This window comes from Natator depressus, chromosome 4 (genome assembly GCF_965152275.1).
Source record: "Natator depressus isolate rNatDep1 chromosome 4, rNatDep2.hap1, whole genome shotgun sequence".
In the NCBI taxonomy this organism is placed as follows: domain Eukaryota; kingdom Metazoa; phylum Chordata; order Testudines; family Cheloniidae; genus Natator; species Natator depressus.
Window position 1 is genome coordinate 80,111,815 of NC_134237.1, and position 12,200 is coordinate 80,124,014.

General features: G+C 42.8%; 1 protein-coding gene across 3 annotated transcripts in view; it reads left to right on the top strand.

Annotated features, from left to right (window-relative positions):
• SNX25 (sorting nexin 25) overlaps positions 1 to 12,200 on the top strand; it is a 161,569-nt gene that overhangs the window by 81,572 nt on the left and 67,797 nt on the right. For all 3 annotated transcript variants that reach the window (XM_074951250.1, XM_074951252.1, XM_074951251.1), the window contains one exon: positions 10,844 to 11,034. In XM_074951250.1, coding sequence (XP_074807351.1) covers positions 10,844 to 11,034 — 191 coding nt within the window. The remainder of the gene's footprint in view (positions 1 to 10,843; positions 11,035 to 12,200) is intronic.

Here is a 12,200-nt window from a genome sequence, read left to right on the forward strand (position 1 = left end):
CAGAAAATAACTGTTGGGGATGTTGAAATGCCTATAGTTATTCTTGAGGACCCAGCCTACCCCTTAATGCCCTGGCTCATGAAGCCATACACAGGCAGCCTGGACAGTAGTAAGGAGCTGTTCAACTATAGGCTGAGCAAGTGCAGAATGGTGGTAGAGTGTGCATTTGGACATTTAAAGGGTCACTGGCACAGTTTACTGACTCGCTCAGACCTCAGCGAAACTAATATTCCCATTGTTATTGCTGCTTGCTGTGTGCTCCATAATATCTGTGAGAAGGGGGAGACGTTTATGGCAGGGTGGGAGGTTGAGGCAAATCGCCTGGCCACTGGTTATGCGCAGCCAGACACCAGGGCGGTTAGAAGAGCACAGGAGGGTGCAGTGTGCATCAGAGAAGCTTTGAAAACCAGTTTTATGACTGGCCAGGCTACGGTGTAAAAGTTCTGTTTGTTTCTGCTTGATGAAACCTCCCCCCCCCAACTTGGTTCACTCTACTTCCCTGTAAGCTAACCACCGTCCCCACCCCCCCTTTGATCACCGCTTCCAGAGGCAATAAAGTCATTGTTGCTTCACATTCATGCATTCTTTATTAATTCATCACACAAATAGGGGGATAACTGCCAAGGTAGCCCAGGAGGGGATGGTGGAGGAGGGAAGCACCGGGTGGGGTGGTGGAGGAGCGAAGGACAAGGCCACACAGCACTTTAAAACGTATTGAATGCCAGTCTTCTGTTGCTTGGGCACTCCTCTGGGGTGGAGTGGCTGGGTGGTCGGAGGCCCCCCCACCGTGCTCTTGGGTGTCTGGGTGAGAAGGCTATGGAACATGGGGAGGCGGGCGGCTGGTTACACAGGGGCTGTAGCAGCGGTCTGTGCTCCTGCCTTTCCTGCAGCTCAACCATATGCTGGAGCATATTAGTTTGATCCTCCAGCAGCCTCAGCATTGAATCCTGCCTCTTCTCATCACGCTGCTGTCACCTATCAGCTTCAGCCCTCTTTTCAGCCCTCTCTTCGGCCTGCCACCTCTTCTCCCGGTCATTCTGTGCTTTCCTGCACTCTGACATTGTCTGCCTCCACGCATTCGTCTGTGCTCTGTCAGTGTGGGAGGACAGCATGAGCTCAGAGAACATTTCATCACGAGTGCATTTTTTTCACCTTCTAATCTTCGCTAGCCTCTGGGAAGGAGAAGATCCTGTGATCCTTGAAAAACATGCAGCTGGTGGGGAAAAAAAAGGGACAGTGGTATTTAAAAAGACACATTTTATAGAACAATGGGTACACTCTTTCACGGTAAACCTTGCTGTTAACATTACATACGTAGCACATGTGCTTTCGTTACAAGGTCACATTTTGCCTCCCCCCACTGTGTGGCTAGCCCCTCACCCCTCCCCGTGGCTAACAGCGGGGAACATTTCTGTTCTGCCACAGGCAAACAGCCCAGCAGGAATGGGCACCTCTGAATGTCCCCTTAAGAAAAGCACCCTATTTCAACCAGGTGACCATGAATGATATCACTCTCCTGAGGATAACACAGAGACATAAAGAACGGATGTTGTTTGAACGCCAGCAAACATACACTGCAATGCTTTGTTCTGCAGTGATTCCCGACTACTTGCTACTGGCCTGGCGTGGTAAAGTGTCCAACCATGATGGATGGAATAAGGCTGCCTTCCCCAGAAACCTTTTGCAAAGGCTTTGGCAGTACATCCAGGAGAGCTTTATGGAGATGTTCCTAGAGTATTTCCGCTCCATCCCCAGACACGTTAACAGACTCTTCCAGTAGCTGTACTGGCAGCGAATGCCAGGGCAAATTAATCATTAAACATGCTTGCTTTTAAACCATGTATACTATTTAAGAAGGTACACTCACCAGAGGTCCCTTCTCCACCTGGCGGGTTTGGGAGGCAGCCTTGGGTGGGTTCGGGGGGGTACTGGCTCCAGGTCCAGAGTGAGAAACAGTTGTTGCTGTCGGGAAAACCAGTTTCTCCGCTTGCTTGCTGTGAGCTACCTTCCTCTTCCCCAAAACCTGCTTCCGTGTTGCCTCCCTCTCCATTGAAGGAGTCAAAGCACACGGTTGGGGTAGTGGTAGCTGAACTCCCTAAAATGGCATGAAGCTCATCACAGAAGCAACATGATTTGGGCTCTGACCCGGAGCGGCCATTTGCCTCTCTGGTTTTCTGGTGGGCTTGGCTCAGCTCCTTAAGTTTCACGCGGCACTGCTTTGGGTCCGTGTTATGGCCTCTGTCCTTCATGCCCTGGGAGATTTTGACAAATGTTTTGGCATTTTGAAAACTGGAACAGAGTTCTGATAGCACGGATTCCTCTCCCCATACAGCGATCAGATCCCGTACCTCCCGTTTGGTTCATGCTGGAGCTCTTTTGCGATTCTGGGACTCCATCATGGTCACCCTCTGCTGATGAGCTCTGCATGGTCACCTGCAGCTTGCCATGCTGGCCAAACAGGAAATGAGATTCAAAAGTTAGCGGGCCTTTTCCTGTCTACCTGGCCAGTGCATCTGAGTTGAGAGTGCTGTCCAGAGCGGTCACAGTGGAGCACTCTGGTATAGCTCCCGGAGGCCAATACCGTCAAATTGCATCCACACTACCCCAAATTCGACCTGGCAAGGCCGATTTCAGCGCTAATCCGCTTGTCGGGGGTGGAGTAAACAAATTGATTGTAAGAACCCTTTAAGTCGAAAAAAAGGGCTTCGTCGTATGGACAGGTGCAGGGTTAAATCGATTTAACACTGCTAAATTCGACTTCAGCTCCTTGTGTAGGTCAGGACATAGGCATTGTAGCATTATGTGAGTGGGAGTGAACCAGAAAGTGAAATTGTCTAGAAACTGGCAAGAGACAAAAATAAAACTGTATATATTTTCATTGTCCAAATAAAAGAGAGATTCAGAAAGTAAGGATAGAGTAAAATTGCAAATAGTAAACTTTTCAGCTGATTTCTGTTAATAATGTAATGGGTGGTTCATAATCTAAAAATGTGTTTTTAGAAAAGTACAACTCTTTTACTCTGCCGGTTCAGCATTTTTGTTTCTTTTGTTATTAATTATTATTATTATTGTATTACATTAGCGCAAAGAGGCCCAAACCAGAACCCTTTTGCTAGGTGGTGTACCAACCAATATGAAGATACAGTCCTTGTTCCAAATAGCTTACAATTACTGGATCTCTACTTACAGTTTTTGCCAGCAGCCCAGCAAGGCTTGTAGCATCACCCACCAATTTTCAGTTCCCTACCTTCCCCATGACTCTAGCATGAGCAGAAACATCTATCCTAGGAGGACTGGAAAAAACACTCTCTTCAGAGTTTTTCAAACACTGCATTTTAATTGTCCAAAGGGCATCACAGTTGACAAAATCACTCCCTTCCCAGCAGAGAGTGAGAAAGTGTGGCCTGAAAAGGAACTCTCCCCAAGAAATCCTTGTTGCAGAACTAGAAGGTTTCTCAGGGTGAGCATTCCCACCAAGTATAAAGATATTTGTATTTATAGGCAGAGCTAAAGACTAATGTAGAAGCAGAACTGTTGCAACAGGACTGTTTGTGGGGAGAATATTTAAACAGCCAGCTATAAAAACATATTTTAGACATCATTTACCCTGAAGCTCAGTCTTCAGTCTGACTTGAAGTATGTACGTTTGGTTTTTTTTGCTAGCCAGTAGGTCAGGATGTAATAATATCAGTACTCACATAGCACTTTACCTCTTCAGCACAGCATAGACACTATTGGATTTTAATTCTAACAAAACTCAAGCACGAACTCCCCTCTTTGTTTTTGTATTGGTGATAGGCTGTGCTCAGAGAACTATGGTTGTGCTAGCATGGGTACTACTTTCAATTCTGTACATAGAGAGAGAATAGTTCCTGCAGATCAGGGTTTGGGTTATAGTGCATCTGACCTAGACATAACCATTGTTATGCACTTTTGCACATTGCACATTTCCAAAAGCAGTTTCACTGAATCTTCTCTTTCTTCCTGAGATCTTCCAAACATGCTAGTGGTGGTAATAGAACTTGCTTTTCTACTGTTCAGTTGGACAGATGCCTGTCATTGGGCACATGTTCACATAACTTTGGAGATGAGGAGTTCCCACCCTGCTCCAAACAGGATATAAAAGTTGGAAGCTCATTGGAGAATAGTGCAAACTCACTCCCTTCCAGAAGTTTGCCTTTATTGCTCACTTAAACAACAAAACTAATATTAGCCTAAGTTTTTTCCTCTACAGAACCTCTCTCTGTGTTTTCACTGGAGTTCTATTACTCATTCTCTTCCTTAAGCTCAAAAGAATTAGTTTTACCTTTATTTTAGCTGTTTTGTCATGGGCTTGTGAAAGAACCCTGTTTACTGTACTTTCCAACTTGAGGTCAATTGGCATTTTCAGAATTGAGCAAATACTTTTCTAGGCCCAGGCAGGCTTTAAAAATGTGAAGTTCAGTCTCAAAAAGTTTACAGAGGTTTATGATGATCAGTAAATGCTGCAGTGAGGGTTAGTCACTGTTTACCTTCATCTTAAAATGTTAATTAGTTTTTTGCCACTTATATATTTCAGCATGGCATTAAGTAAGTACTGTGTGTGCTCAACTCGAGGGGTCTTGCAAAAAATACATACAGTGCTGTGTGTATATGAAACTTCCATATTAGCCAGTTGGTTAATACCGCAGCAGCTGCAGCTGGTGTCACAGTGCACTGTCACAGTGGTGTCAGTAACAAATCCACTAGTTTCACAAAGCAGTGTTGTGAAAAGCAAGATTTTTTTTTTTGGCAATATAATCTAGCAGTTAAATACAGACACACTTTTCCTTTATGCTGTTTCTATCAAAAGGAGCAGATATTCATTAAACAGTAGAATACAATTTAGTTAATCTTTTTGTAAGAACTACATATCTAATTTTATTTGTCTTTATCTAGGTCTTTATATTGCATCCATTGCTGTGATATTAATTGTCCAGATTTTAGAACAATAAGTGGAGCATCTAATATTGTAAGTAAGGGAGAACACATAAGGAAATAACAGGAAGGGCGGGAGTAAAGTCTTCTATTTGCTGACATTGTAGACTTGGACTTCTGTAAGGTATTCGACTTTGGGCACATCAACATGGAGCATCCCTGCATGCTACAGGAGTGTGATTTCTGAAGTGCACTCCCATGTTGCCCACTAACTGGTCCACATAAACCCTGCTGGCATGAACTAAAAGTTCCCTAGTGGGAACTTCTTTTAATGTTTCCGCTGTTGGAAATGGTAGGACTGACTGACTGACTTTAAGAATAATTTTTTTTTTTTTTGCCTAGGATGGGTGAGAAGAGTGGGGAGGGTCAGGTGGGAGAGAGGGAAGGAGGAGGTAGAGGAGGAAGTGCCTCACTGGAATGGCAGCAGTGCCTGGAGTAGTGTATGGGAGCACTTTTCTGTGGTAGGGCAGGGGACCCTGGCACCTCACAGGGGAGGCAGTCTGGGATCAGTGCCCTGTGGTCCGCCTGAAGAAGGCAGCAGCCAGAGGTGGTGGGGAGTGCCTTGAGGGCCCTGTCCCCAAATTGCCAGCCCTATACTGCTACCCCAACATTGGGCTGATTCCCCAGATTCGGCCTCCTTGTGTGCCCAGGTACAGCTGCCAGAGCCTCGTCTAGGTCTTTTCCTGGAGGTGTGGTACTGCCTGTGGCTGCAAGCTGGGAGGGAGCAGGTGAGTGACCTTCTCTCAGTGGGGCGGGAGTGAGCTGCAGGCTCACATTGGGGTACTGTGGCAGTAGGTGGTCAGAGTTCGGGAAAGTGGAGACACAGGAGCACCTCCACAGGAACAGATTCAGGAACAGCGGAAGAGGTTCCTGAAGTGATGGGCTGATGCTACAGCCCAGCTGGTTCCCATGGCTGGTCTGGCTGAACGATCTTCCCCTGGTTCCACCCAGGGAAGAGGAGGCGTCCCAGCCAATCTCCTTTTCTTAAAGTTTGGTTTATATATACCTCCTCCCAACGCCTTCAGTCCCCAAAATAGTTGTTTGTGTTGTTCTAACAGTTAATAAGGTAATATAATAACTGATTCTTTGTTACATGGGTGCCAGGGCCTATAACGCCACTTCCCTTACTACTACTGCACAGTCCTGGCTCCCTGTAGCACATAGTACACATCTCCATGTGTTATAATACTGATACCAACAACACAACAGCTGTGCTTTGTTTAGCATCTCCTCCTTTTCCTACTTTGGGTGTGCGTGGGGTGTTCCTGATCAACAGACCTTTGTCAAATTTCAAAAGAAACCCTTCTGGAGTCAGTCATTTTTAACAAACTTGTGAGTTCATGTAGATAAACTGAACCGATACGCATTCATTGAGTGAAAGAACATGTGCCAAGTGTGACCAACACACTGCACTGAAATGGAATTTTCCAGCATCAAGTTAAAATGAAACAGGAAAGTCTAAATTAAATAAAATACGTTGTTTTTATTTTGCTTAGTTCTGAAATGGCTTCATTGAAATCAAAAGGACTCTGCCAATTCATTAAAATGTAAATGTCTTGCAAAGTCTGATGAAAAAGTACTTTGAAAATTTTCCAGCCAGCTCCACTTCTTTTACTTCTAGTTTCTGCTCCCCCACCCTTTGCATGTAGAAACACGGCACACTTGTAATCCTGTAGAATTGACAACATTCACCCATATTTTTTAAAATAAAAAAATTTCAATTCCTTTCACTTTAACACGCATTGTATGCTGTTAGGGACAGGGATGGGGCAAAAAATCTTTCAAGAGGAGTACTTGAAACAAACATGTTTTTCTCTCCTTGACCTGTTTTCCCCAGGTGATGTCCCCATGTGGTCATTGACCTTTCACCTGATTATCGGCAAATTTTAAGTTGTTTCCTTTATGTTCAACTATATATGTTTTCTGGGGGAGGTAACTGCCATTTTGTAATATGGGACTCTCACTTCCTGGATTTTAAACTTTTGAAAGGGGAAGTCTCCCTTTTTCTAGACTGCAGCATGAATTTTTGAGTACTAGGTTCTCTCTGAATTGTCCCCAGAGAACCCCACAAGATCAAGATCTCCGCCAGTTGCCCCTAAATGATAGGGCAGAAGAGAAGAAGCACAAGCCACCAGCATGTGGTGATAATGGCTTCGCATCTTACTGTAGCCTACTTGGGTTTTGCCATCTGTATCCATTTTAATGTCTGTTTCTCTGGACTGGTTTCCACCATTCGCATACAGACAGAACAGTGTATCTCAGGCAAATCTGCACCTGTACATATTAGTTATATCATCCATGCAAACTGTCTGCATTAGTAATTATTTCAGACACATTTTTTCCTTTTTTTCCTGTTTCCTACCTCTTCTTTAAAAATGGTAGATATCCATATAGATAAGAGGAATTTGTACCTTAGAGTACATGAGCTTCCCTATCCCATAACTGTTCTTCTGTTCCTTCTGAATCTCTCATACTACTAACTTACACCTCTGTTAATTAATGCTCCTTTTGTCACTTCCCATTCAGGACACCACTCGGCCTCTCCATGGCTTACACCTGATTCACCTTATTCTTCAAATCCTTCTGCAAAACTGCTTTCCACCACTTTTCTGCCACTCCTCTTCATTCTGTCACTCTCCAATGACAGTCTGTCTACCAACCATGCTAATACTTTATTATGAAACGGAACATCCCAGGAAGTTAACCTAAGACCACTCAAGATGAATGCAGCCTCTGAATTCCTTTGTCTGTAACCCATACACAAAATATAAACACAGCTATTGCTGCAAGAACTTTCCCGTTTTCTCACCCCACTATTTCCTCCTCTTTTGCCTGTTTATGCCTTTACTCTGTGTATGACCTATATACATTAGAGCACTGTTTCCCAAACGTGGGACGCCGCTTGTTCAGGGAAAGCCTCTGGCGGGCCGGGCTGGTTTGTTTACCCGCCGCGTCCGCAGGTTCGACTGATCGTGGCTCCCACTGGCCACGGTTCGCCGCTCCTGGCCAATGGGGGCTGCGGGAAGCAGCACGGGCCGAGGAGCGTACTGGCCAGCGCTTCCCGTAGCCCCCATTGGCCTGGAGCAGTCAGTGGCAGCCACAATCGGCCGAACCTGCGGACACGACAGGTAAACAAACCGGGCCGGCACACCAGGGGCTTTCCCTGAAGAAGCGGCGTCCCAAGTTTGGGAAACACTGCCTTGGAATATAAGGACTTTGTGTTGTCAAGTGTCAGGCAAATCCATGAAGCCATGTAAATAGTCAATTATAGTGATGATACTCATTCAAGCAGAAGACAAAATGAGTTCACTATCAAAAATGAGCCATCTGTATCCACGGTGTGCAGTCTTATCTATGAGTCAACAGAGCATTTAATTTATTGTTTCACTCTCCTGGTTAAAAGTTGCTGCATATGTGAAAGGGAGAAGTGGAGGAGAGGGGGGAAAAAGACTAGAGGTACAATATGCCCCCCTACCCAAATTGCAAAATGAATGAACAAAGAGTTTTGACAGGTATTGGGAGGTGCAGAATTAAAATCTATCACTTGTCATTCACACTGCAAGCCATAAGATAAAACAAAAACATTCTGATAATGACCATTTGAATGATTGCAGCCCAAATGTTTCGTGTCAAACACCAAAACAACACCAATTATTAAACTAAAAGGCTTCCTGCCACCCCTTTTATTAATGCTCTCCCTCCATGTGCACGGGTGTTTGCTCTCTTGCTCATTCTCTCACCCTCCCTCCCTTTTATTAATGCTCTCCCTCTGTGTGTGTGCATGCGTGTTCTTGCTTTCACATACCCACAGTTACATGGCTAGCTACCCCTTTGTGGTCTCTCTGGTGCACCCTCTCATGCATTTGGCCTAATGTGTTCACCTATCCTACGGTGGAATTGCACAGTTCTCCCACTTGTAGACCAGGCTCCGGGCTACGGTCCTTGGTATCCAGCATTTTTACCCAGCAGGTCCTATTGAGTTTGGACATGTGCATTTCTTCCCTTTGGGAGTCTGTGGCCAGTGGTATACTATGATCAGACAGCCTTCTTAAAGCCAAAGATTATTTATCTTAGCAGTAGGAACAAAGTATTGCAGAAAAAAGGATTTCAAAACAGTCTACAGGCAGGTCAATCTGACCTTGCGCACTACCATTCTGTGATGGTGACCTAGACAGTGGGTCCCTGTGTCTCTGTCAGGTTCCCCGAAATAATTGATTTCTTGAGACAGTGGCCTTTTAAGTTCCATTAAGGTTATATGTTCCTTGGCCTCTTCCTATCCTGGTCAAAATCAGCTTTGTAGGGTGGCTTGAGGTGGAGGTAAAATTATCAAAAGCTAATAGTTCTCTTGCTGTTCATTAACAACTACTAAGTGTTTGAGAGATGGCTGTCTTGAGCTATTCTTTTCCTTCCTGCCTGCCTGTTTTTTTTCCAGACAAACTCTTGCTGAGATTAAACCAACACAGTCATATAGAAAACTCCCCAATAACCAGGCAACAGATAATATTCAGGCAAATTATGATAGAGCAGCTCCAGATCTATGGCTGCCTGTCTCTATGTCACACACACAGATATATATGTAAAAAGAAAAGGAGTACTTGTGGCACCTTAGAGACTAACAAATTTATTTGAGCATAAGCTTTCGTGAGCTTGATGAAGTGAGCTGTTGCTCACGAAAGCTTATGCTCAAATAAATTTGTTAGTCTCTAAGGTGCCACAAGTACTCCTTTTCTTTTTGCGAATACAGACTAACATGGCTGCTACTCTGAAACCTGGATATATATATGTATTTTTGTGTGTGTATATGTTTGGTTAACCCAGAAAGCCTCCCATCCACCATCACTATGTGTATATGTAAATATTATTATATAATGAAGGTAGGTGGAAGTCTTTCTATTTTTTTTAAAGTAGACAAAAATAATACTCCGATCGTAAGATGAATCTTTAATGTATTTGAAACCTAATTGAAAATGTGAGTTTAAAATCATTCATACGGGCTTTCCCTGTAGCACACTTGCATGTATACTTCTTCCCATGTGGTTATTTCTTTGAGGCAACTCTTTTTAAAAAAAATAAAACACTATATTCATCTCTATAACTGGATTTTCTAGTATTCCCACATTATAAAAACATGGCCAAATGAATAAAGAACTGACCATTCATCCCTGAATACTGGCTTAATCCTGAGTTGTGTACAACCTGAATTGTCCATGTAGCTTGCTGCAGAGCTCATGTTACATGTCTGCACAAGTACAAGAAGTTTTGTGATTGAGCGACAGCATTGTACCTTTTAAGAAACAGAATGGATTTGCAGGAGTTGTTCACATTCAGGCATAGTACAGGAATAATTTTCAGTGCTGGTTTTTATCTGTGTTTTTAACTAGGCATTTTAAAAACTACGGAGAAGGTGCAATGGGGAAGTGTGGAAACTTGTAGCACTCTGAATGCCTATGTTTTATGCACAGGCCTCATTCTGTTGAATTTTTAAAATATTTTTCCCATGTCATCGCAAATTTAGCAACATATTTTCCAGTCTTGGTATAGTCTTAAAAGACTTTGTTTTGAGTGGGTTTCAGCCGGCAAGTCCGTCTCTTAAGTAGATACTGGAATAACAGGGATACAGTGCTGGATGAGGTCAGATGACAGATATGTGGAGTTGTGTTTAAATACTTTGTATATTTGCCTGATTTTTCTCTTAACTATTTTATATGTACACTTGCTATGTTAGTGGAGATATCCCAGAACATACTCTATTAGCCACCAGTCTGTTTTGGAAGCATTTTTACTTCAATATCCAGTTACATGTTGAATGACAAACACTTCAGAAACTTGTAATCTGAAGTTTTCTGTTGTGAAAGATAACTTCTTACTTCTCTGCTGTTTATCATAGATACTAAAGGTAAAGAAACTGCTGCAATGAAAGCTGACCTCTTGAGGGCCCGCAATGTGAAAAGGTACATTAATCAGCTGACTGTGGCAAAGAAGCAGTGTGAGAAGAGAATAAGGCTTCTAGGAGGTCCGGCTTATGATCAGCAGGAGGATGGTATCTCTGATGAGGGTGATGGCCTTCAGAGCCAGAAGGTAAGTATTACACAGTGTGTATAAGGCTAGAATGAAAATTTTCCAGGTGTTTGTTAGTGTTTGATCACTTTATACGTCACTTTTAATTATGAATGAGTATTATCCAAGGGAAACGTGTTAGTGCAATTGTTTCATGTTATATTCGTTTCAGTGTTGGGAAATTATGGTAATAGTTACCTTGCAAAATACATCGTAATGTGTTAAATACATGGTGCTGGTATTGTCTGTATATAGAACTTCATAACGGGTTCTTCAGCTCACGAGATTGCTAAATTTTGAGACTTGCCCTATATAACAGACTGAGACACACTTACAGTGGTGGTCTTTATAAGATTACCTCCATATCTGCAATATTCCTTGGTCCTCCCTATATTTATTATAGGAAATACCTTGAATATTTTAGTTGTCTAATTTCAGAGTAGCAGCCATGTTAGTCTGTATTCGCAAAAAGGAAAGGAGTACTTGTGGCACCTTAGAGACTATCCAATTTATTTGAGCATAAGCTTTCGTGAGCTACAGCTCACGATGCATCTGATGAAGTGAGCTGTAGCTTACGAAAGCTATGCTCAAATAAATTGGTTAGTCTCTAAGGTGCCACAAGTACTCCTTTTCTTAGTTGTCTAAGGCAACTGGCATTTTTCAAGGGCAACCACTATGGAAGAGGTTCAATAAGACTAAATCAGAAATCTCAACATCTTTGTACAGTAGGTCTTGGAAATATGTTGTTGCATTATGTTGGAAACATTGGAAATATGTTGTCCAACAGCTACAAAAATGAAAGTTCCAGTTTATTATCTTAGATAATAAAGTGTAATAGGGCTAATAATTTATGTACTCTACTTTCTGTGCCCTTTGGACTAAGATCAGTAATTGGAATATTGCAGTTAAAAATAAAATACTACATTTTTTTTAATGTAAGTAAGAGAGAGAGAACTGTTAGTCTTTATGCAGGTGTCTTTTTAAGTTCATTAAATCGTTGTAATAATTGTAACTTGGTTGAGGATCAGAAAAAAAATTCCATTGCTGGAAAATAATTTTTACTGAAGATGGCAATATACCATTTTATAGTAAGTGTAGAAAAGTAAAAAGCTAAAGTCTGAGAGGAAAAGGGTTTGTTTTCTTTTTCCTTCCTGTTTAAAATATGTTTATAGAAAAGCATCTGTCAT